At 40.3% G+C, this 27,334-nt stretch overlaps 2 protein-coding genes across 8 annotated transcripts in view; both read right to left on the reverse strand.

Annotated features, from left to right (window-relative positions):
* Window positions 1-8,253, reverse strand: part of LOC125885353 (cytosolic phospholipase A2 gamma-like) — a 65,021-nt gene extending 56,768 nt beyond the window's left edge. For 2 of the 4 annotated variants that reach the window (XM_049570839.1, XM_049570842.1), the window contains exon 1: window positions 8,013-8,253. In XM_049570839.1, the coding sequence (XP_049426796.1) occupies window positions 8,013-8,120 (108 nt within the window). In that variant the 5' untranslated portion in view covers window positions 8,121-8,253. The remainder of the gene's footprint in view (window positions 1-8,012) is intronic. The other 2 variants (XM_049570841.1, XM_049570838.1) reach the window with 1 other exon arrangement.
* A 9,927-nt stretch (window positions 8,254-18,180) lies between these two features.
* lin7b (lin-7 homolog B (C. elegans)) overlaps window positions 18,181-27,334 on the reverse strand; it is a 57,819-nt gene continuing 48,665 nt past the window's right edge. For 2 of the 4 annotated variants that reach the window (XM_049570855.1, XM_049570856.1), the window contains exon 5: window positions 22,700-25,838. In XM_049570855.1, coding sequence (XP_049426812.1) covers window positions 25,752-25,838 — 87 coding nt within the window. In that variant the 3' untranslated portion in view covers window positions 22,700-25,751. The other 2 variants (XM_049570854.1, XR_007448862.1) reach the window with 2 other exon arrangements.

Consider the following 27,334-nt stretch of genomic DNA (forward strand, 5'->3'; position numbering starts at 1 on the left):
GTTAGCTGTTGTCCAAAGGGCTCTAGTTAAGCTAACGTTAACTTCTGGAGCTTAGCTTCATTAATGACACCTTGTTTGCTGGGAGTTCATTAGCCTATTATTTTGTTTTAGTTTTGTACTTTGGTGATTGTACATCATTGTTAGCTGTTGTCCAAAGGGCTCTAGTTAAGCTAACATTAACTTCTGGAGCTTAGCTTCATTAACTTATCTGTAATCGCAGAAATAACAAAGGTTGGCAAACGTTATGCTGAATGATTCAATGTAAATATTGTAGCACCAAAGTAATGGAGAGACACTCTTGGTAAAGATGGTAAAAAGGCTGTTATCCTTTTCTCATATTCTGAGCCAAAAACCTAAACTTCAGTGGCACTTTGATGCACCAAAATTTGTTCATTATGTCTCCAAAAATCATCAATTGCCTCCTGCAAAATGCCGTGTACTGTGACACCTGCCATAGCGCCAGTCGCTGAATGTTGATATTTTGTCTGAGTGAGCGGAGGGGGGCATGGCTTAGCCATAGGTCAATTGTTCATTGTGCTGGATCTAAAAGTTCTGCGTTCAGGGACCAGCACAAAATACGAATTTAGAGAGGGGACCCAAACTGATACACAAGGACACACAGGCAAGAAAAAGCTGCCTCTGTAAACCTGTCAAATTGCAGTTGGAGTTCACATCTATGTCTCTAAAAACATGAATGCTTTACACACATCATCCCCCCAGTGGCAAAGAAGATCTATACAATCAGCTAGTGATGTTACACTTGAGCCAGTTTGCACGACACAGTGTCGATCTTTTGAAACAGCAGTGTTTCGATCCCTGCTTCGGCACGCCCACAATCACGTGACTACCAAGAGCAAGGCCTCGTTACAGGCAGTCTTGAGGCTTTTTCAGAGCTGTTTCTCAATATGCGTTCTTGTGCGGACTTGTGGTCTTGTGGACTCGTGACACGTCATCAGTCACAGCCCAAGTACTGTTCCAATTCAAAGTTCACATCTAGCCAAGTTCAGTCCAAATGCCCGGATGTGTTCTCACCACGCCCCTTTTACCGGGGATGCATCTGAGCAGACTTGTGTGGACTTAGACAGCCAGGTATCCCAGCGTGGATTTCGCAACAATCATCAGAGAAGGCAAGTGAGGGAAAGGCGCACGATTGCAAGTCGTAATTACCGATATGTTGTTTTGTCACAAAGTGTTTTCATGCGTCGTTTAAACTTCAACCCCATGGTTGATGTATTAATATAGAGCCCACTTAAATGTGAGGTCCCTCTAGATGACAGCGGTGTCAGCACTCATAGATAATAAACGTGTGTATGAGTGCTCAGGCTGCCCCGCCGAGAGCAGCCTCTCACAGGTAGTCCTTTTGAAATTTGTCGCTGAGATCTCTGTAGTGGTTAAATATGAAATGTAATTCATTTGGGGTATGTCTAATGGGCAATATTCAGTCTCAAGATATATTATTATTAAATGTTGTATCACAGATAACAACAACATAGCAACAAATACACAGCAAATGTATGGATGTATTTAAAATGTATCAATTTGTGGTTGGGATTTTTTGAGCTGCGGTCTAAATTGACCCAGACTGTTGACCAGCAAATTTCATCTGCCTAACAATCAAGACCCCTACTCCAGATCTGATGGACTGCCAGAGGTTGGCAGACAGAATTTAATAGTACATATATCTTAGATATTAAACCTGTAGTTCGACCTCTCACATCCAGCAGAGAATGGAGTGGATGAGTTTTTAAGCTATTCCCCATGGGACCCCATAAGTTCACATTGCTAACCTGAGCCGAAAGTAAAAGAAGGATGACCTTTTAGAAATATTATACATCAAGCACAAGTCTTCAAATAATCTCATTCCTCTAGCATCCCATATATCTGACAAAGTATTGATGCCTTCTGCAGACCATTGCCGAAACCGAAAGGGGGTTCCTCCTGTAATTAGATTGAAATGATTAAATATGGGGCTATGAGTGTGCCATTTTAAAGAGGTCTGAGTATGATTTCCTACTAATCGCCATGTTGACAATAAAAATGACATAATTGGACCAAGCTGACGTTTAGCAAGTTTGGGAGGCAATGCAGAGTAAACTAGGTCTTGTAGCCAGTGAAGGCGAGCAAGGTTCTCGTCTATTGGTCTCCATGAGACCTGGGCATTGGGATCAAGCCATGCTGACACAGGACGCAACACATACGACCAAAAATACAATTTAAAATCTGGGCCAGCCAAGCCACCATCACTTTTACTTCTTTGCAGTGTAGACCATTTCAAACGCCATCATTTACCACCCCACACAAATTTAGAAATTACTTTGTTAAGGTTGTCCCAATAGCCATTTTGGGGAGGAAGAGGTATCATATTGGAATAAAAATTTACTCTGGGAAGAACATCCATTTTGATAATGGAGACCCGAGCTGACAAAGAGTTAGGCAACTTTGTCCATCTCTCCAAGTCTTCTTCTATTCGTCAGAATATTTTGGAAATTCTTTGTGGAAGTAGATTGTAGGGAGGGGTGAATATCCACGTCTAGATACTTAAAAGATTTAACCACTGGAATGTGAGGTGAGAGTGAAGATGGATTTAGGGAAGAGTTAAGGGGCATAAGTTGTGACTTGGACCAGTTAATCTTATATCCAGAAAGAGAACTGAATTGAGCAAAAACATCTAAAACATAGGGAATTGAGGAGGGGGCATTATTGACATACAGTAAAATATCATTCGCAAATAAGGACAGGATATGACGAGTGTTGCAAAAGGTGATTGGTTCAATAAGGGGGTGTTGTCTTATATTTTGAGCTAAAGGTTCTGGCGAAAGAGCAAATAAAAGAGGGGAGAGAGGACAGCCCTGGCGGGATCCTCTAGATATGACAAATGGAGTAGATGAGATGTTGTTAGCCGTCACCATGGCTGAAGGATTTTTATAGAGAACCTTGACTAGCTTAATGAAATCCTGACCAAAGCCAAATCCATCAAGCACCTCCCACAGGTATTGCCACTCTAGCCGATCAAAGGCTTTTTCGGCATCAAGTGACAACACCGCGCAGGGAAAAGTGTAACACATGAAGTAATCTGCAGATGTTGTTACTTGCCAGACGGGACTTCATAAAACCAGTTTGGTCGTGGTGGACAAGTTTGGTCATATGTGTCTCAATCCTGGAGGCCAAAATCCTGGCAAACGCCTTTACTTTGGCACATAAAATGCTTATAGCTACTACACTGCGTGGGATCCTTATTTGGTTTAGGTAAGACAGCAAGTAAGGCCATGTTGACATCATCAAGGAAGGAGCCTTTTTTAATTGCAGATAGAATCATGTCTAACATGTACTGCCCAAGTTCATCCCAGATAGTAGAGTAAAACTCAGGCGGAATCCCGTCCCAGCCTGGTGACTTTCCTCTTTTCATGCCAAAGATGGTCTCCTTGAGTTAATTTAATGTGATAGGGGTTCCTAAATGGTTTGCCTCTTCCTGAGATAACGAAGGGAGGTTTAGCCCTTCCAGAAAATCCTTACTTTTTCCAGTGTCCAGAGTTATTTCTGAGGAGTAGAAATTAGAGAAAAAAATTCCTGAATTCAGTGTTAATTTCCTTGGGGACTGTCAGTAGACCACGTACAGAACTAATCGATGTGATATTTGAATATTTTTCATTTTGTCTCAACCTCAAAGCAAGCAAGTGGCTAGGCCTTGGGCCGTTGAAATAGTAATTTCTTCTAGTTCTTAATATTAAAAATTCTGCTCTTTGTTTCAATAACAAATTAAATTCACATCGTATCGCATCAATGTGTAATTTTAAGGTGTCAGTAAAAGAAATTTGTTGTTTATGCTCCAATTCCTTCAGTTTTGCCTCCAGTTCATTTATTTTACCTAGTCTGATCTTGCTTTGATGGGATAAGAAGGATACTGCAGTATTTCGTATAAATCCCTTTAAAGCTCCCCAAAACATGCGCGGGTCATCAACAGAACCTTTATTTACTGAAACAAATTCACGTAACTCATCTTTGAAAAATTCACAGAATTTTTTGTTGTTCAACAGTGACGTGTTAAAGCGCCATCGGTTAGCTTTTTTAGGTGTCTCTCTGAGGATTATCTTGGACAGGACAATACTGTGATCAGAGAGAGGGGTAGGTAAAATTACTGCACTGAGAATTTCAGATATTAGTGAGGCAGAAGCGAATATATAATCAATGTGAGAATATGAGAATGTCTATGAGAATAGAAACTATGTCTATGAGAATAGAAACAATAATGGGTCACTGAAGGGTTAATGGCATGGAATGTATCTGTAAGGCTAAGATCTGTAATAAATTTATTCAGACTGACTGAAGGAGCATTCTGGGAGTGCTGATTTAAACAGCAAGAACAGTCAAGGGCTGGGTTAGCAGTGGCATTCATATCCGCTCCCAATATTAGAGAAAACTCTTGCATGCTGGATAAAAGATCTGTTAGGCAAGCAAAAAAATCTGGATCGAAATCATTGGGAGCATAAATAGAAATTAATGCCACCTTTCTTCCACCAAGAATTGTTTTAATATAAGAGACATGGCCATCCCCATCCCCATGGTTTTCCAAGATGGTTAATGACAAGGTGCTAAGTGTAAAAATTAAATGATGTTGCAACCTAATTAACCTAGGGCAATATTGTGAATCATCACAAGTGTAATTAGATGTGGAACAATACTTACGTAGTAGAATAAACAGATTGCAATCCGAACTTGAATATTGCCACAATAAAGTCTCAGGCACGTAACTTAAAGAGCAGATTAGAAATATATTACAGAATCAATTTATAATATTACAATGAGAAGCAGATAACACTAGCCTGAGTTTCCAATCGTCAGCCAGAGCAAAAGGCAAGAGAAAAAGGTAAGAAAAAGGTCCAAACAGCTTGGGCTTTATGCAGTGAAATCCGCAAATTGTCCTCAGTCTCCACTTTCACCTTCTTTGTTAATAAAGTCCTCAGCTTCTTGGCGCGTGTTGAATATCTGTTGCGAAGATCCCCGAGTCACTTTCAGCTTGGCAGGATACAGTAGAAACGTCTGGAAACCCAGCTTCCTCACTGCTTCGATAGACGTGGAGAATTCACGGTGACGTGCGATCGTGTAGTTGCTATAATCCGCTGAAAAGATTATGTCCTTGCCGCCGGGGAGAGCGCCGGGCAGCCTGGAGAATCCGGTCGCGGTCGGAGAACCGCAGCATGTTAGAGATGTTCTGGATGAGGCGGAGTTGTCGCGCTGGGATCTGATGCGGTGAGCTCTCATAATTTCCATATCCTGGTCACTCAGAGAGGGAAACCATTTGGGGAGGGATGTGGTGATGTATTGGCTAGCATTGGAGCCTTCCGTGCCCTCGGGTATCCCTCGGATTTGAATATTGTTACGGCGCCCCCGGTCCTCTAATTCGGCCAGTTTTGCTTCCAGCTCTGTTATCTTACACCTGTTATTATCGCTGGCCTTCTCCGCGGGATCCATCCGTTTAGAAAGAGTTGAAGTGTCAGTACGTAGTTTAGACACATTCTTCGTGCAGGTGGAGATGTCGTGGCGTAACTTGTCCAGAGTGTTGTTCAGATCTGCGAACTTGGACTCCATGAATTCACGCTGCTCGACCATGGCTAGCTTGATTGTGCTAGCTACTTTGTCCTCCGTGTCGCAGCTGGGCTCGCTCAGTGTTTCACTCGAATTAGAGCTGGTTTGCTTGGCTGCCCGCTGCTGTTAGTTTTTCTGTGACTGCATTGTCTGGTGTTAGTATTTAAAACGCAGAAAAACTTTTAATGGCATGCTTAATTAGAAGATTTGGGGACCCAAGGGCAGGAGCCACGGAGCTAAGCAGCCATCTTATCTTCAGGTCACGTGTCTCCCTCCCATTCAATAATGATTTTAAGAATTTATTGTAATTTATTTATTGTATTTAAAGATTAATTGTATTTATTGTAGTATTTATTCAACAGCACTTTAAATATTTATTATCTGATATGAATTGTATACCTGATGTCTGAAGTGTGGCTGAATAATAATAATAATTGGCTAAAAATGGCAATTTAGGCACTTTCTATCTTTATTAGACTGTTCTGTATACAACTCAACAAAAAGAATTCATTTTAAAAATGCAATTAACATTTTTCAGTCAATCATATGGATAATCCCATGGAAAATGTCCTTCCTGGGTAACGGGAATGGAATTGAAAATTAATTAAAATGTCTACCATTGTTGGCATATAAAAGTTTATAGATAACTATAGTTAGAGCTCATCAAACAATTACTGCTCAGAAAACAACATTTTCATCACAATTAATGTAATATGTTTGGATATTTATACTGAAATGGGTTCATTAGTTGCTGTTGATCACACAATTTTCCATGCCAAAAAGAGAAAAAAGATGGACAATGTCTTAAAATGTTTTATAGTAAAGGTAAAAGGGTTGTTATTGTATCCTCAACTCAAGAAACATGATTGAGTAATATAACATGAAAATCTGGGTTAAATTACTTGACTGAGTCATTGTTACCCGGAATGACATGCTGTTAGCCAGGAATGACATACTGCAAGATTTCAAAGTAATTATCATTAAAGGCTGTCTCAGGAACATCATTTTTTCAACAAACATACATAATACAAAGAGACTGACAGCTGTTAAAGATCTGAAAAGATGTTTTTTAATCTTTCATTTCATGCAACAATGTAACTCATTTATCAAGTAATGCAATGTTGTTCCTGGGTCAAATTGACCCGGTGGATATTTAACCATCTGAAAGTAGTTGAAAACTAGAAAAGCACTCAGAAATATGCTTTGGACACCAGAATTGACATGCCACGTCTTTGACCCACATACAGATAATATATTGCTTCCTGCAGATCCACTAAACCAAGGGTGTCCAAACTTTTTTGAATGGGGGCCAGATAAAACAATGTGAAAATACCCGGGGGCCAACTGATTCTCGCATCAAATGGGTTTAAAAAAAAAGTGAGACAAATGCAACCATTTTTTACCTTATAATGAACTATTACTTTGTGGTGCCTGTCTACAAACTGTATGATAGTCCTATCATTGTGAGGTGAAGGGTAAAAATGTGAAGTGATCTTTCTCGATTAACCACTGTTATGTAAAGGGCCACATATGGTATATTTTGAAAGTCAAGCCGAGGGCCAATTAAAATTGGTCTGCGGGCCACGATGGGCCAGACTTTGGACATGCCTGCACTAAACTATCACTTGCGGCCCAACTGCTCTGAGTGAGCGTTGCACCCATACTTGGGCAGTAAAATGACATGAAGGCCTTGTAATCTGAACTAAGACAGCAAACTCCTAACTGCCTCCCTCACTGTCAGCTGCAGAGCATTAGCTTTGCTTCTTTCTTCCCTTGCACAATAAAAGCCTTAGACATATGCACTTCATCACTGCTTACCAGAGGTGAATTACTCACATGTTGAGACTGGTGATGAGTTGCTTGATGTATTATAATTCTTTTGCTTCAGATTTTGCTCTGGCCTCTTCTTAAGTTTATAATCAACATAATACATTACTATCTCATCTCTCCTTTTTTCATCTACCAGTCCACTTGGCCAGTGAGTCCAAAAGTTCATTTTGGACACTGCATGTGTACAATACAATAATATCCACATCCTGTCTTTCTATCCATTTCTATCCATCTATGTGTATTGCTCTTTTTTCTTAATTACATACCAACAGACTTTTCTAGCTAACCCTCTGTCTGTTACATTTAACCCTGCCCATGAGGTAAGTTGTAACATTTTACTTCTGCCAATTGTACAAGAACAGTTGATCCTACAAACAAACTTCAAGTGTTCATTTGTAGCAGAGATGTGTATGTTACTGGTATAAAAACATGACATAACAAAACCAAAGGTTGTGCCTCATTTTCCCCTTTAGACACAGATGGTATCCGGGCAGGGGTGCCTGATACATGGTGCCATTTCCTGGACATTAGATAGACTGTGGATTATACATATCATGCTGTTAGTATACAGCCTAAATCCTTTGCCATGCATCTCTCACCTTAGAGGCAGCTGTATTTCCCTCCATGTTGTCCACTGCTTTTGCTAGCACTGCTGAAGTCACAAGCCAGAGGAAAATCACTGAGATGGAACAACTTCCAGTCTGCATGTTTGGGCATGTATAAACAATGCTCACTGTTAAATAAAAATTACATAGGTAGATCCTGCTTCCTCCTGACTTCTCTGCAGTTACAGTTCACTGATCAGGTGTTGCTGGTTTTTCAGTGGCTTCTCCTTTTATGGAGCTGCTCCGGCTTTCATCACATGTGGGCAGACACAGGCATGCATGTACATGATTGGGCAACAGTAAATCCAGAAATAATTCACACAAGCAGTCAGTTTTTCCCCACATACACAAATTCAAACACCAGCTTGTTGATTTCTTCCATGTGTTGGCTTCTGAGGGAGGTATTTCTCATTACCAGATGTTAAATTCAAAGCTGTCTGAAAAACAACATATTTTATTTTCTTCTCACAATGCTGTTATCAACAGAATGCTGGAGGGCTCTGAGAGACTCACTCTGGGTTTTGTGGCTCTGTAGTCTTGCATAATCATCATCGCATAATCATTTGAAGAGTCTATGGAATCATCAGTCAATTAATCAATAAAGATTATCTAAACAGATTTGAATCCTGCCCAGAAAACTGTCTAGTTTTGTTTGACAGACTGAGAAACTAATTAAAGGCTCAGTTATGCTCAATGTTAGATACATATACGGACATGGACAGCGATTTCTGTCCATACTCTGTGTTCATGTTGTCCATATTTCTGAAAGCTTATGGATACAGACAAAACCAAGCAGTACACCACTGAAAATTGTGCGGGCAGTGTAGCAAAGTTGAAGCAAGACAAGACCATAGCAAACAATGAGAAAAATTTAAACGAGGTTATGCGAGTTGGTCCGAAGTTATACACATCTGTATGATGTTACTTTGCCCTGGCACAGGGACAGACAGTTACTACTGTTTGTCCTTGCTTACTCTGCACTGTCGTTTTGAAATAAGAATCAGAATCAGAAATACTTTATCGATCCCGAGGGGAAATTGTGAATCATTACAGCCGCTACGATGTAAAGAGTAGGGAATTATACTAAGTAAGAAAAGAAAATGAAATAGAAGTATGTACATATTATGGCATAAAATAAAATAGAATAGAATTTGGAATAAAAATGTGCATTAAGCTACAATGTATAACAGTAGTACTGAAGATATCACGGATAAAAATATCTTCACTGTGCTGACTGTAAGTGTGTAAAAATATACAGATATGTGCTTTGTGCTGCATTACACTGCATAACCTGGTGTTGCATTCAGAAATATAAAATGTATGATGCTATAATGTCCATTCCAATATACATCAATAGAATAAAAACAATAACGAAATATGTACAGTTATGTGCATTATACGTTGAATAAATATAAACATTCCAGAGGTGATGGTGAGTTTGTTAAACCCTCTAATGGTCTTATTTCTGGCATTTTATTTATCTTGCGTGGATTGTACTTGAACCTGTTATATTTTGGACAAATGTACATTGTGGCTTTGTGTCCATGTTTTACTGCTCTTTGTGTTCCAAAAGTTGCACATTAACGCATCACAAAGACCACAGCCAACAGCTAACTAGCACGTACGTTCTGCGTCTGCATGAGAGGAAATAACTCTGTTCCAGCAGGCAGAGGTAGGCTTGCATTTGTGTAGGTAGAAAGTTTGCCTGTGGTTCACAAAAACCTCCTGTCACATTGTTCTTCGTCTGTCCTTTTTAATGTTCCTCATTCAAAATTCTGGCTGATGAGTCAAATAAGAAGCAGTGCAGTGTATTTGATACTATTGCTCTCATCCACTGCTAGACAGTCAAATCTGATGAATCAACTTGTATTTTCAGGTCAGAATGAATAAAGTAACCCTCTGGTCAGCCTCCATTGTCTCAATGAATGTATTTTCTAATGTATTGTGCAGAAGCAAATTCTGCACAAGAGTGGCTGCACAGGTTTTGCTTGATCAAAAACTTCTCTGATAGGCTGGATAAAACTCAAGAAAACAAAATCTCAAAGAGTGTGTATAACTCTTTTTAAAGACCTGGTCTAGAGAATAGAGTCAGGTCTCCATCCAGCAGATCTCAAGACGCTGAGACTTACCACAGTCTTCTAATCTTCACAACTCATCAGTCTGAACCTCTTCACGTGTCAAAGGGTATGGGGGTTGTAGTGACCCCTTTGAGTTGTACAGGAGAGGCCCTCTTACCATGATTCAACAATTTTATGCTGTAACATGACACAAGTTAGTTCTATGGCAATAACTACCTCTCACAAACAACGAGGCTACATCATCAACTGGCCTGGGCTCCAGTGTGGCAACTAGTTGAGGTAATGGAATAAAAAGCAAATCTGTAAAACATCATTTCCAGTTATGGTGCTAATTTTCACATGTTGAGCAAAGGCATTATATGACATATAATGCCAACTAGGCTACGACCACATGCACCAATTATAAGAACACATCGGATCTTGGTTAATACTTGCACTTACATTCTGAATGGACCGCAAGTAACTCGCAAACATGTCAAGTTTGTAGAAAAAAAAAAACAAAACAGTTTTGTTTAAGTACAGTGAATTTCCAGGAAAGAGTTTTTATTCTGAAATGTTGTTCCCTGCTGTTGAGTGAGTGACTAACAGATGGCTACTTGCTGTCCGTAGAGTGAGTGACTACCCAGCTAGCAATTTTTGGTTCTGAAAACATTCTGACAATGTTACCTATAATGTTGTTACAATGTTTTTAGCGGGAAGTTTTCTTTAAGTTCCCAGAATGTTCTGGAAGAACGTTCTATAAAAACATTCTAAAACTGTTTTGTGATAACCTTCTTAAAATGTTGAATGAAAATATTGCTTTAACATTATACCATAATGTTTTAATGATGTTTTTAGGGGTAAGTTTTCTTTAAGTTCCCAGAATGTTCTGGAAGAATGTTCTATAAAAACATCCTAAAACTGTTTTGTAATAACCTTCTTAAAATGTTGAATGAAAATATTGCCATAACATTATACCATAATGTTTTAATGATGTTTTTAGGGGTAAGTTGTCTTTAAGTTCCCAGAATGTTCTGGAAGAATGTTCTATAAAAACATCCTAAAACTGTTTTGTAATAACCTTCTTAAAATGTTGAATGAAAATGTTGCCATAACATTATACCATAATGTTTTAATGATGTTTTTAGTGGGAAGTTTTCTTTAAGTTCCCAGAATGTTCTGGAAGAACGTTCTATAAAAACATTCTAAAACTGTTTTGTGATAACCTTCTTAAAATGTTACAAATGACTGCTACAACATTATACCTTAATGTTCTTTAAAATGTTTACAGCTGACAGTTTGAGAATGATACCACTTCAGGACTGGGTGACATGCTTTGAAAAAAAAAATCTATAAATGTTATGTTACAATATTTAAACAATGAAATATTATGACATCACCATTCAATTTCAAGATTAAAGTTTTCTGAGTGACCACTACTACTACTTCAAGATAGAATTGGAATATGAACCCATGTAAATGTTTCACAACACTCGTTTATTCAAAACACAGAAAGAGAACAAGTTATCTGAAACTGTACAACTGTGAGGAAAGAACTGACAAACACACTTTTTTGTGGAGCTGAAAAAACAAAACAAACTGCATCCACATGTTGCACAAAACACACACAGCAGTGTTTCCCCTAGGATGGAGTTGTAGCAGCGGAGGTGAAGCACACGCATGAAAAATAATTTTCACATGCGTGAAACTTTTTTGTATGCTTGGAAAGCACAGCCTGCTGGAATGTTTCTGTGTATCTACTGGCACCAGAAGGGCTCTTTAGGACTACGTACATACAGTACATGTGTGCACAGTAATGAGCAGGTGAAATGTCTGTCTAGCTTACATATGAGGTGTCTCAAGATTTAGGAACATACAATTGTATTCAATATAATAAATAGTGCTGCACGATTTGAAAACAAATGTGCGATTGCGATTATGGTGGACAATACTGTGATTTGCGATTGCGATTACAATATAATTACAATAAAATGTAATAAATAAATGGCATCATGAGTCTTTTTGCTTGATTCAGTGTTTCCCCTACATTATATTAGGGGGCACTGACCTGACATAGGTATTGTTATGGACAGACAGTGAGTCAATGCCCATCAACAGACTGAGCACAGTCAAACACGCTGCTCGCACAGCAGCGCAGCACATCTGCAGATGACAATTAGCCTGTATGGCTAAATTTGGCACATTTACGTGACTTAAGTGATTATGTTAATTAATGTGCACTGTCCCTTCTTAAATAAAATGAACACCAACTGTACACACAGCGGAGCGAGCCTGTGTTGTGTTCAGGCGTTGTCACGTAAATGACAAATTCCAGCACGCCATAGCACAGCACAGCAGAATGTCATGTGGGCCGAAACAGAGCAAAATAGCTCAATTTTTCAGTTGTTATGGAGTCCATGATTTCCCTGTGACACTTACAAATGTTTGCTTAACCGTGCTTGGATGTTGTTTTATGAGGATCTGGCGGCTTTCGGTTGTCTCATTGTCTTTAACGTTACACGGCTCGGCTTTCTCGCATGCACTCTTCCTACTTTTCTCTGTGCTGTGCTGTCTAAAGTGCTGATATAGATTGGTAGTGTTTCCGCGGGACGTTTAGCGACTTTTACACTTACACAGCACGTCTTTCTGTTCAGCGTCGCCGTACCTGAATCAAAGTATCGCCATGTAACAGACGTTTTTTCCGCTACTAATGTGCTCTGTTCATGGTCGAGCTCATGCTCTTTCTTCAGCGCCTGTGTTGGTCACTGCTGCACGCCGCCGCACGCACCAGGATAGCTTGTGGGCGTGATGTCAACAAACTCCACACACTACAGGAGAGGCAGTGACGTTCACAGGCACACACGTTAACATTTATTTAGCCTACATTAATCGCAAATCGCAGCCTTTATGCGGTTATGTAATCGCACAGCCTGATATCGCGATTGCGATTGCGATTAGATTAATTGTGCAGCACTAATAATAAAGTAAAAAGTCACTTGACATGCTGCTGTTTTGTGCTATGACCTATTTAAGTGTTGGAAGTTGTTATTTACGTGACAACGCCTGAACGCAACACAAGCTCAGTGTGAGTGCCGTGCTGAGCTGCTGTGCGAGCAGCGTGTCTGTCTGTGCGTAACAGCAGTCTGTTGGTGGTTATTTATACACTTTCCATTTCAATATCTTTGTCAGCTGACCTGGGGTCAGGTTTGGTCAGGAAAATGCGGCCCGAGCCGCTCTAGCGTGCTCACCTGTGTGTGTGGCGGAACTCCGCCGCGCGCCTGCATCAGAGCAGAAGAGCACGTTTTGAAATACATTTATTTTATCGATTAGTTATTGACATTTACTATTTTTAGCAACTTGCCCGATCGGGCAAGTGAGGTTACTAGTTTACATGCCCGACCGCGAGTTTTACTTGCCCCGGGCAATCGGGCAATCCTTATTGTTGAGCCCTGAATAGTAAAATATGCCACTCATTGCAGCCCTAGACGTCTGACAGAAATTTAAGTGTTGCCATTTAGACAAGTGGGGGCCCATGTCGGAGTGAAGGGATGTCGGAATGGCGGTTGCTTCCCCAGCAGTGATAACATGCTTTCAGCCCAGCTAGCAGGGAACGTTCCCACAACATTGGCTAACATTCCCTACAGGTTCTGTTAAAGTTCTTAAGAAAACATTTTCATTTAATGTTCAAATAACAATATAATGATGTTTATTATTTTAAATAATGTTCCTGTATTGTTGAATGGTAACAAAGATAGAATGTTTTAGATGTAACATCCTAAAGATGTTTTGGGGATGTCTGTGAGCTAAAAAAAATTATAGAATGTTGCTCTATAAAACATTACCACAATGTTCCATAATAACAAGGTAAAGACATTCTCGAAAAATCATTCTAAAAACATTTTCAGGATGTTATTATGGCCTCTGATTGCAATATGTTATTTTAAAACATTCTGACAATGTTATGCAATAATGAAGAAGGAATATTGTTAAAGCAATATTTTAAAAATATTTTCAGGATGTTACTGATGCCTCATATCACAAATAGCATGTTTCTGTAATGTCATTTATAAACAAAGGAATAACGTTTTACCTATAGCATTCTGAGAATATTTTTGGGACAATGTTTAGGTAACAGATTACATAATGTTATTTATAAAATGTTTTCACCATGTTATGTAATATCACATTAAAAACATTTTCAAGTAATATCTGGAAAATGTTTTGAGGATGTTATTGATACTTCAGATTACGCAATGTTCTTTTCCAAAACATTTCTGTAATGTGATATATTGACAAATGTAGAATATTTGTCTAAAACATGCTTAGGATGTTTTGAGGATGTTCTTAAGTTAATGGATTACTGAATGTTCACCTACAGAACATTTCCACGATGTTACAGAAAAACAACAAAGGAATATTCTCAAAAAAAACATTCAAAAAACGTCTTCCATATGTTTTTAAGGCCTCAGATTATACTATGTAGTTTATAAAACATTCTTATAATGTTATATGATGATAAACGAAGAATATGCACAAAGCAATATTTTGAAAATGTTTGCAGGATGTTATTGATGCCTCTTATAACAAATAGCATGTTTTTGTAATGTCATGTATGAACAAAGGAAGAACGTTTTAGCTAAAGTATTCTGAGGATATTTTAGGGACAGTGTTTCGGTAACAGATTACAGAATGTTATTAATAAAATGTCCCCACAATGATAAATTATATCACATGAAGAACATTTTCTATGTAACATTTGGAAAATCTTTTCAAGATGTTATTGATACCTCAGATTCTGCAATGTTTTTTTCCAAAACATTGTTGTAATGTGATAAATTAACAAACACAGAACATTTGTCTAAAATATTCTTAAAATGTTTTGAGGATGTTTTTGAGTTAATGGATTATAGAATGTTCTACTATAAAATATTTCCATGATGTTACAGAAAAACTACAAAGGAACATTCTCAAAGCAACATCCAGAAAATACTTTGAGTATGTTACTAAAGTGTCAGATTAGACTGTCCTCCACAAAACTTGTTTCTCGGATTTTTGATTGATCAAAAATTTGAGCCTACAGTGCATGAAAACATTTGACTGTAAACAGTACTGTAAACATACGTATACCATCCAATTCTTGCTAAATACATTTTCAATCTTTCTGAAAAAAATGACAATATTTTAGAGTCATGGTTGATGAAGGCAAATATCAGAATTTTATCTTAAAAACTGAATTTTCTAGAACATTTTGAATTCTGCTATCATGGGAACAACTATACCCAACATCACCAACATTTCCATGCTGTCAAGATGCAATTTATGTTTATTATTTGTGGAAATGTTCTGTAGGTGAACATTCAGTAATCCATTAACTTAAGAACATCCTCAAAACATCCTAAGCATGTTTTAGACAAATATTCTACATTTGTCAATATATCACATTACAGAAATGTTTGGAAAAGAACATTGCGTAATCTGAAGTATCAATAACATCCTCAAAACATTTTCCAGATATTACGAAAATGTTTTTAATGTGATATTACATAACATTGTGAAAACATTTTATAAATAACATTATGTAATCTGTTACCTAAACATTGTCCCAAAAATATTCTCAGAATGCTATAGGTAAAACGTTATTCCTTTGTTTATAAATGACATTACAGAAACATGCTATTTGTGATATGAGGCATCAGTAACATCCTGAAAATATTTTTACAATATTGCTTTAACAATATTCCTTCTTCATTATTGCATAACATTGTCAGAATGTTTTAAAATAACATATTGCAATCAGAGGCCATAATAACATCCTGAAAATGTTTTTAAAATTATTTTTCGAGAATGTCTTTACTTTGTTATTATGGAACATTGTGGTAATGTTTTATAGAGCAACATTCTATAATTTTTTAGCTCACAGACATCCCCAAAACATCCTTAGGATGTTACATCTAAAACATTCTATCTTTGTTACCATTCAACAATACAGGAACATTATTTAAAATAATAAACATAATTATAATGTTATTTGAACATTAAATGAAAATGTTTTCTTAAGAACTTTAACAGAACCTGTAGGGAATGTTAGCCAATGTTGTGGGAACGTTCCCTGCTAGCTGGGTAACAGACAGCTACTTGACAGAGACAGCAAAATAGCTTGACATGGTTATGGCCAATTTACTCCTGCCCTTGCAAAGTTTTTTGATTGATGGAAGCCATGAATTTTAACCAATCTTGCTCATTTATGATAGAAATGTATCTTTCAGTCCAATAAGGCTTTGTAGCAAAGTTGGTGTTGTTAGAGTCAAAATTAAGAAAAGTCTATTGATTTTACTGTTTTTCACATTATGCAAATTAGCAAAAAATCCATCATGGCAGCACCATAAGGTCACTTTGAGTCACTTTTCTTCCACATCATTTTCAGTTATTGGGGCTAAGTTTCATGTTCGTAGCTCATTCCAATTTGAGCTGCTGTCATGATCCTGGGTTTGTTTATATTCTATTATCCTATAGACTTTGTTTTGTCTTCTTCATGCATATGCTTGTATTGTTTCATTCTTCCCATGTGTTTGTATGTGTGTGACCTTTGCATTCCCCTCTTGTAAACATCTAGCGTTACTTGACATCATCAAGAAATTAACATTCACTATAATCTCGCTTTCAAAGACAGTCCATTGACTGTCTGACAGATACAGCCAATCTATGCTAGATTGCAACAGGTATGTTCCTCTGATATAATCAAGAGAACATAATTAAATCAGGAAAGCCTAAGAAAGCTATGATTGATTTCTCATCATCTTGTCATCTGAGTGTAGGTATAAAGATGCCCTGTATTCACTGTTATTGGCACAACCTCTGAGCTCTGAGCCTGAGGTTGTGCCTTCTCTATAGAGAATAAACTCTTGTGCATGAAGCTATTCAGTCTTGCTTGCTGACTCCCAAGCAGATCGGCTAAAAATTGCCACAACAATGTTTAATCTGCTTCCTGTTCTATTTTGTAGATTCTCTCCTCCTGTGTCGTGTCTGGTTTTACTTCCTGTCTTTGAGTGGTTTCCCGCCTGTTTTCTGTCACACCTGTTTCGTTAGTCCTTTCCTGTTCCTAGAGTCTTCCCTTCACACCTGTTCTGTATTAGTCTTGTTTGCTCCACCCTAGTCTTCACCTCCACACCCTTGTTGTTAGCCAATCTCCATTTTCTTCCTTTTGCCCATGTCTTCCTAATCCAGCTGTCTCGTTCTTGTGATTCGTTTTCTGTGTATATATACCTGTGTGTTTCCCTTTGTTTTTTGTCAGTTGGCCAGTGTTTTTCCTGGGTTCATTCCTGCATTCATTCCAGCATTGATTCCTGTGCTCACCCCTGTGTTTCCTGCCTGGTGTTCTATTTGGATTTTGGGTTTGAGTTCATCATATTGTCCAGGTTGGTATCAAGATTTCAATTACCTGCTGTATCTAGATGTTTTTTATCAGGTGTATTAAAGCTCACCTTATGTTTCAACCTCGACCGGCCTGTTAATCTGCATTTGGGTCCTCCTTGAACTGCTACATGACAGAACAAACTAACCAAAACATGCAGTATGTTTACATGCAGTTTGAGAAAAACAAATGATTGGCTTAGTCCGACTGAAATTGGACTATCCATAGCTCGACTAACACACCTAGATAATTCGATTGAAAATCAAACTATTGTTGCGTGTATCCTCCTGGTCCAACTGGAGTCAGACTCTGCGTTCTGCGCATGCACCACTTTTTCTTTCACGGGCTTTCACCCGGAAGAAGACGAGATGATGTTGCAGCAGTGTAGTAACTCTCGGAAAAGCAAACGAACAAACACCATGGAGCCCGAGAAGCAGAAGACGCACTTCTGGACGGATGAGGAAACTACATTTCTGCTCCAACAGCTAAAGGAGCTAAACATCTTCATTCGTTCTTAGCTTCCTTTAATTACTAGTTCAATACGCACTATATTAAAAAGGACACAGCGCCGCCTATCAGGGCGGAGTCAGATGTACTTGGTCAGAAATGTCATTTTCCCTTCTGCATCTATACTCAGACAAGACGAGAAGTCTGACTTGACTGATTAGCCTAGCTATGAGCTTAGCTGGACTACTGCCTGCATGTAAACATACTGATGGACCCAGCAGAGCAGAGCTAACTCCAGTTGTAAGCCCATTCTTTGGAACCAGCTTGGCCCTGGGGGGTCCTTGGAGCCTCTACCAGACTCCCAGGTCACGCATAAAGAAGTCTCGGTTCTGTCCTCCCAGTTCCCACAAGCTACAGTACCAGGTCACCGGCAACCAGCTCAAGTCCAAGGTCACCATAAATCAGCCCAATTTCCAGTCCCAGGTCATCAGCAATCCATAGTCTCCGGCATCAGGGATCCTGGAAGGCACCACTCTTGTTACAGCATTGGAGGTCCTATTCTGGCATAGGGGGTCCTGGTAGATGCCAATCCTGTTCCAGCATTGAGGTTCCCGGCAGGAACCACTCCTGCTCCAGTGTCGGGGTCCCAGCAGGTGCTACTCCTGTTCTGGCGTCGGGGTCCCAGCAGACGCCAATCCTGTTCCTGCATCAGCAGCCTGGCTGAAGCCTGCTCCTCGAGTCCCGTTGGCAGGCCAGCAGACGCCTGCTTCCTGAGTCCATTTGGTGGTCAGGCCAACTCCTGCTCCTCGAGCCCAGTCGGCGGTCATGCTGAGCTGCAGCACGATCCAGTTCCTGTTCCCGCTGGGCCGCAGCAGTTACAAGTCCTGACCAGCCACCAGATCTGCTTCAGCTGTCATGTCAGCCTCCCAGCCACCCCCCAGATCTGCTCCACCTGTCACGTTGGCCTCCCTGCCGCCCTGCAGATCTGCTCTGCCTTTTTGCTCTGCCTCCAAGCCGTCCACCAGAAACTTCCTGCTCTGCCTCTATTTAGTTTCCTGACTGACACTTGTCCCTGATTAAAAAATAAAAATAAACTGGTACAAACATAATAGGGTTCTGCCCCCTCAGGGCTTGAAGCCTAAATGCTAACTAATGCATACACAACACACACAGTTGGAGAAACAGGGGGGTCAATAGAGGCCCAAAGCTAATTCTTGCCCCTTTGGTCCGATGGTGAGTTAATCCAGCTCTACCCCTGACTATTCCACCGCAAAATAAATAATGAGAAGGACGTTGGTTTCCAATTTGCAGCTTTGGATTCGTCCTTTTTTGTAAAAATCATTGTTTCACAAATTTGTTTTCAAAAAAGTCTTTAGGCTTTTATTGTTGTCTTCATACAATGAAAAATGCTAAACCAAAATTTCTGAGCAGCTTCAGCTGGAGGAGGATTTTGGAACATCAGCAGGAAAGATGAGAGCATTCAATTTACACAGACTTTATTTCATGAATAAATTATGCAAATAAATGAACACACAAATAAACTTTATAAGATGACACTTGCCAGCTACTGACTCCTGTGTAGTTGATGTAATGCTAATGATTAGCCCTCTAGCTCCGACATCTGATGGAGAAATGGTGGTGAAGGCTGAAGGTTTCAGTTTCCACATAATTCCTCTGCTACTCAACTCTAACTGCAGACAGTGGACATGGTTGAGGAGTGCAGTGCACTACATGAGAATGCAAAGGTAAAACCACTCTAATTTTCAAGTCGTGAACACTTGGTTCTAGTTAAGCCACTCACTAAAGAGAATGTATTGCCCTTATGTAACAGGATGCTGAGGATGATTTCACACTGGAAAGGTGAAAATACAAGCATGGTCTGACAACAAGCTTACTGTTGCATTTCTCTAAGAAATAGGGAAAGAGGCAGGGAAGAAAATCCTAAACTGCAGTGTTGGCTTCATGAAGTTCAGGTTAACAGGTGTTGGTAGGCTACTTTGGTTTTTTGCTTTCCATCAATGGTCTTGCCTCCCCCTAGAACAGAAGAGTCAGGTGGGTTGGACGATGAGGTGGATGGAGGCATTGGATTAGCTAGCCCCTGGACTCTAGAGATCTGCAGGAAGAGAGAAAGAAAACGATGCTGCATGCTGATAAAATACACTACAAGAACTGCCACACATATGGCCACTACAACATACAGTTGTTATGGTTAAGATGTTAATGATCAGTGTTAAATTTATTGTCTGCTTTCAAATGTGTCTCTTGATGATTTTTTCACCCACTAAACATGAGCTAAATAAACAACAATGTGTGTCAGTCCTTGTGTGGAATTTTTTTCCACACAAGGACTTCCACAGATGTTAGAAGTACATATATCCAGTCACTCTAGGGATGTCAGTTTCAGTTAATTTTGCTTTCAACAGCCCGACGCCCATTAACCAGCAAACACTATATTTCTAAGAAAAAAAGAGTACAAAATGAAGTGAAGTACCAGGGTGCATTTCATTTAGTACATGAAATTTTAATGTTTTGTGATGTAAATATTTTGCCTTTATTTTGTTGTCAGCTTTGCTGACAGCCAGCCAGCTAGTAACGCTGTCTCAGAGATAGCATGGTGTTGCTATGGTACATGGTGGCAACTGACTTAAATTTAGCTACACTCTTAAGAAGAGGTGATCACCTACCTCCGCCTCTTCCTATAATCTCAAGCTATCCATTAAAAAGATACAGCACATGAAAAATAAGTAGAGCCCATACATCCCTTCAGGTAACTCTAAGGGGACTGCTGCAGCATGAAAGGGTCATGTCCTGATTACTTTCTTACAACACATACAGTACAGGCCAAAAGTTTGGACACACCTTCTCATTCAATGCGTTTTCTTTATTTTCATGACTATTTACATTGTAGATTCTCACTGAAGGCATCAAAACTATGAATGAACACGTGGAGTTATGTACTTAACAAAAAAAGGTGAAATAACTGAAAACATGTTTTATATTCTAGTTTTTTCAAAATAGCCACCCTTTGCTCTGATTACTGCTTTGCACACTCTTGGCATTCTCTCGATGAGCTTCAAGAGGTAGTCACCTGAAATGGTTTTCCAACAGTCTTGAAGGAGTTCCCAGAGGTGTTTAGCACTTGTTGGCCCCTTTGCCTTCACTCTGCGGTCCAGCTCACCCCAAACCATCTCGATTGGGTTCAAGTCCGGTGACTGTGGAGGCCAGGTCATCTGCCGCAGCACTCCATCACTCTCCTTCTTGGTCAAATAGCCCTTACACAGCCTGGAGGTGTGTTTGGGGTCATTGTCCTGTTGAAAAATAAATGATCGGCCAACTAAACGCAAACCGGATGGGATGGCATGTCGCTGCAGGATGCTGTGGTAGCCATGCTGGTTCAGTGTGCCTTCAATTTTGAATAAATCCCCAACAGTGTCACCAGCAAAACACCCCCACACCATCACACCTCCTCCTCCATGCTTCACAGTGGGAACCAGGCATGTGGAATCCATCCGTTCACCTTTTCTGCGACTCACAAAGACACGGTTGGAACCAAAGATCTCAAATTTGGACTCATCAGACCAAAGCACAGATTTCCACTGGTCTAATGTCCATTCCTTGTGTTTCTTGGCCCAAACAAATCTCTTCTGCTTGTTGCCTCTCCTTAGCAGTGGTTTCCTAGCAGCTATTTGACCATGAAGGCCTGATTTGCGCAGTCTCCTCTTAACAGTTGTTCTAGAGATGGATCTGCTGCTAGAACTCTGTGTGGCATTCATCTGGTCTCTGATCTGAGCTGCTGTTAACTTGCGATTTCTGAGGCTGGTGACTCGGATGAACTTATCCTCAGAAGCAGAGGTGACTCTTGGTCTTCCTTTCCTGGGTCGGTCCTCATGTGTGCCAGTTTCGTTGTAGCGCTTGATGGTTTTTGCGACTCCACTTGGGAACACATTTAAAGTTTTTGCAATTTTCCAGACTGACTGACCTTCATTTCTTAAAGTAATGATGGCCACTCGTTTTTCTTTAGTTAGCTGATTGATCTTGCCATAATATGAATTTTAACAGTTGTCCAATAGGGCTGTCGGCTGTGTATTAGCCTGACTTCTGCACAACACAACTGATGGTCCCAACCCCATTGATAAAGCAAGAAATTCCACTAATTAACCCTGATAAGGCACACCTGTGAAGTGGAAACCATTTCAGGTGACTACCTCTTGAAGCTCATGGAGAGAATGCCAAGAGTGTGCAAAGCAGTAATCAGAGCAAAGGGTGGCTATTTTGAAGAAACTAGAATATAAAACATGTTTTCAGTTATTTCACCTTTTTTTAAGTACATAACTCCACATGTGTTCATTCATAGTTTTGATGCCTTCAGTGAGAATCTACAATGTAAATAGTCATGAAAATAAAGAAAACGCATTGAATGAGAAGGTGTGTCCAAACTTTTGGCCTGTACTGTACCTGAAACAAGTTAGCTCCCCCCATGTTATTTACAGTTTGAAATCTGATCATAATTCAGACAGAATCGGGACAACACTTAACAGCAAATGTACTTAATTAAATAGTGGTGACCGGATACAGACTAACAAGCAGCCTCACGAGTAGCTGGTGTGCTGCTGTCGTCTCCGGGCGCTCCTCATCTTCTCAAAGCGAGCCTCCATTTCCTCCAGGACCTTTGGGGTGTAGCGGACCACCAGCTTGACTGAACCCTGGGCGGCCTTCAGTAGCTCCACAGCCTTCTCATGGTGCTCCCCCTCGACGCTCTGCATGGACACAAACACCTCAGCCTCAGACCACATGCTGTGAGGGGCCAAAGCTCTGCAGGGTACTATTCCAGTCACTACATGGTTCCTTTCACTGATTAAGACACCAGTGTTCACAGCTGAGAAGTGAATTAGTGAAGTCTGCTCTGATGTAAAAACATCTTTTGATTGACATTCTTAATGATCAACCACAGGCCTTTGTTTTGGGGTTGTCACGGATGTGAATGAACCCAAATGCAGCACTCAGAGGCAGACAGACAGTTGGTAATGACTTTATTTAAACACAGAATAACCAGAAACTTGAGCTGACAAAGATTCAGTTCAGCAGTTCATTCTTCAGGGCTCAGAGCCCACACACAGTCTCTAGGTTCAGGGGCCAGGGAGTGGACCAGGCTGAGCAGTTCAGTTGGCAAGCAGGCAGAGTTAATAAAGAGGGGCTTACTGATGGCGTAGTTTGAAAAGGGGAGGGACCCGGAACCAGAGGAGCAGTCCAGCGAAGCAGCAGAGCCGGCGAGGGATGAGCAGCAGGGAAGTAGGATGCTGAAAAGTCATGGCAGGAAAACACCACACAGCCACAGGCAGATGGAAACCAGACACACAGAGGCAGAACTCATGGTCAGGGACAGACTGCTGGTGAGTTTACCAGGAAAAAGATAACGTAGACAGGTCAGGAACAAGCAGGGTCGATACCGGGGAACCGGGGAATCAAGCCAAGAATGAGTGCTGGAATGTCTTGCATGGAGGAAAAGGCAGCAGCTGCTGATGAGAAGCAGCTGTGTGGAGTTGTCTTGATGAGGGGGGCGTGGCTGGCAGGTAGAGTGGAAAAACACAGGGAAAGCAGGGGAGCAGAATGCAGACTGTGACAGGGGTGAGAAATCAGGAAAGCAAGAAAGAAAGAAAGAAAAATGGTGCAATTGGTTATTACCAGCAGTGCAAACAAATGGTTGTAATGAAATTATTACTAAGCTATAGAGGAGAGACTGTAGAGAGCTGTGAGTGCTCTCTGACAGACAGAGGTGAAGTTTTATGGCTTGGGGGAGTAATGATTTCCTGTATCTGTCCTCGTGACAGCGAAACTGTAACAGTCTGTTGGATGTCTGTCCATTAGGCTATGTGGTGAAGAGGGTGGTCAGGATTATCCATGATGGATAACAGTTTGTTCAGTGTCCTCCTTTCCACCACTGCTTCAAATGAGTCCAGTTTGCAGCCAATCACAGAGCCAGCCTTCTTAATGAGTTTCTTAAGTCTGTTGGTCTCACTGGCTCCGATGCTGCTCCCCCAACAGACTACAACAAAGTAAAGTGCACTGGCTACAACAGACTGGTAGAAGAGCTTCAACATCTTGCTGCACACATTGAAAGATCTCAGCTTCCTCAAGAACTAGAGTCTGCTCATCCCCTTCTTGTACACAGCATTGGTGTTGGCCTTCCAATTCAGTCAGTTGTCTTTGTGGATGCAGAGGTACTTGTAGTCCTCGCCCATGGTGATGTCCTCTCTCCGTATGCACAAGGGTTGAGAAGCCGTCCTCTTCCTTCTGAAGTCAATCACCATCTCCCTAGTCTTGGCTACGTTCAGCAACAGGTGATTACTTCCAGCCCACTCCTGTGCTACTCACCACCATGTCAGACAGGACACTGCCCAGTTGGACATTTCAATCTAGGCTTGGCCTCATTTACACACATCACACAAATTCAAGTGTATCTGTATCTGGAGTTGCTTTTAATAAGAGAGAGCGTGAAGACATTCTCGTCTCAGTCCCAGGTAATCAAATACTGCCACTTTGTCACGCCCCTCAAGGTCTGATACCAATGCAGTAGGTTCCCTTTAGTGTCTGTATTAGACGCACCAGGCTTTTAACTCCAGTTTTACATGCACACTGAATTTGATACAGGTCATGTAAACAGCATATTCTGTTTGGATTTTCCGAGTTAGGTGCTTTTTGCGAATTAAGCATTTTCTTAAGACATGCGAGAGACGTCTGTATTATTTAGGTTTTAATAGCATTATTTGTACATGTATACTGTGCATTTAAAATATGTGTTGCAACTGGGGTTTTTACCACAGTTTGACAAACATGGCCTCTTCCCTATTTATGATCAGCCCTGTTGTAACACAAACCAACTAGGATTGTAACAGTGTAAGATTCTCATGGTACCATTACCATCTCAGAAAATATTGCGGTTTCATGGTATCACCGTATTACAGAATCTATAATATTATCAGTTGAAATGAGCCTTAAAAGAATGAAGGAAGGGTGGTTGAGTAAATGTTTTATTACTATAATTGAAACTTCAAACCATTTTGTTACTGGAAGTGTGTGTAAAAATTCTTCCCTTTGAAAATAATTAAAATAAAGGGGAGATTCTCCATTCAGTTGCTTCTTTTTTTTCATTCATTCATTTTTCGTATCCAATTATCCTGTTATGGGTCACAGGGGAGCTGGAGTCTATCCCAGCTGACATTGGGCAAGAGGCGGGGTACACCCCAGACAGACCAGCAGACTATTGCAGGACTGACACACAGAGACAGACAACCATTCATGCTCACATTCACACCTACGGCCAGATTCCAGTCACCAATTAACCTGCATGTCTTTGGACTGTGGGAACAAGCCAGAGAACCTGGAGAAAACCCACACTGACACAACGCCAACCTTTTCAAGAATGGAGGCTGAAGGAATGAAAAGGGAGGCTGTGTTTACAAGGTGAAAGTCTGCCACAGGTAGGAAACTTTGAAGAAAACCCTGCTTTGATATTAAGAGGCAAAATGACAAATGGCTCCAGCTGATCCACCTTTCCAAATTTTGATGTGATAAATGACATGTTTGGGCACTGTAATCAGATTACCGTAATCTGAGTATGCACAGCTGCATGTAAACAGTCGAATATTGATTTTTATTAGCCAAGTAAACAGTTTAGTAGGAATAGAATAGAATAGAACAGACTTTATTGTCATTGTACAGGGTACAACGAAATTATGGAATTAGGAATATTGTCTTCGGAATAAGGGCAAACACCTAAATATTTTGTGCGTGAAAATGCACTCATTGAGGTATAAACCACTATCCGTGTCTGGTTTTGGCCAATATCGATGCCTTACACCAGCTGAAGCTGTTTTTGGCGACTGCTGGTGGTCGTGCTCTCCTTCTCTGCAGTGACACAGAAGTGTAGATTAATGCTGGCTGTGGTTACAAGTCCAACAGACATATAACTTTCAATCAAAAGAGGTTAGTGAAACAGTGCATATCAGCAATATAATGCCTGGTTCATAATACATGACTTTTCTGCCCTTTCTGAAAGTCACTGTCACATTACACGATTGTGGAGTCATAAAATTGTGCCGTGACTTGGCCAACAGACATGACACACTACACGATGGTACTCACCAATTATCCCCGGTCGTCTTTCACAATGTGTGTGATGTCATCGGGTTATTCTTGTCCTATTTTTATTACTTTTACTATTATTCCAGTCACTGTGTCTGTTCATGTGCCAGCCAAAATGTTGTTATAGTAACGAAAAAGCTCCACCAGATGGCAGGAGCTACATTTCAAGTACCGTACGCAAACATACAAGCCACTGAATCCTCCACAAGTTCCTACAAATGTTTCACAATAAAAGCCTTTTTAGAAAATGGAGGGATTCTCTCAGCCGAGGTTATAAGGGGCTTTTAATCTGAAACAAGTTCAGGAAGTGTTGAGTTTGAAATGACGGCGCGATGCATTAACTATATCAAGGCAATAGGAACTGATAAAAAGTAAAAATATAAAAACACAGAGGGAATGACAAATAATGGCCCGTCTATAATGTAGTCTGTATCAAATGAAGCTGGTAGCCTCTGCAGTTGTGGTGAGTAAAAGCCCCGCCACTATTTTTTAATTTTCTTACTTTATGTCTGTCTCCATTATGAAGAAATAACATTCTTTGCTGGCTTGATGCTGATGACAGTACTCACCAGGCTGACAAAGAGCTTCTGCTGTTTCACTCCATAATTTTTCCCTTTTTACTCTGTGTGGTAACATCAGTGGTATATCAAAACCCTGGAGTGTTGTTGCCATACAGTTTCCATGGCAGCAGAATGCTCAACGAGATTGGAGATGCTACTCCTAATGGTGCATAAACACAAGAAATGCACACATTCAACATTCCACATAAATAAAAACAGCCATTCATACATCACACATCAGTTACTAAAATCAGCAGTAATAAGACCATCACATAAAAAAGAGAGTCCTCAGTGCAATTTGTGCAAAGTGCAAATCAGCAATATACAGTTGGGTGAGTCCATGTGCAAAATATGCATGTATTCAGTGCTTATTTAGAGTTTAGTGCAGTAATGGCCTGAGGGAAGAAGCTGTTTCTGAATCTAGATGTGTGTGTCTTAATGGACTGGTAGCGTCTGCCTGAGGGCAGCAGCTGAAACAGGTTATGGCCAGGGTGTGTGGAGTCTGTTGCGATGTTGTTGGCTCCTCTGAGGTAGATTTTCTGTTGGAACGTCGTGAGGCGTCCCAGACGTGGCATCGGTTGTTGTCTACTATGACACGAGACGAAACGACACCATACGACACCATACATCGCTGCGTCGGGCTAGAATTGGGCTGATATCGTGTAGTGTGAACCAGGCATAATATGTACTGTGATACCT

The sequence above is a fragment of the Epinephelus fuscoguttatus genome, unplaced genomic scaffold, assembly GCF_011397635.1.
Source record: "Epinephelus fuscoguttatus unplaced genomic scaffold, E.fuscoguttatus.final_Chr_v1 AP022699.1".
In the NCBI taxonomy this organism is placed as follows: domain Eukaryota; kingdom Metazoa; phylum Chordata; class Actinopteri; order Perciformes; family Serranidae; genus Epinephelus; species Epinephelus fuscoguttatus.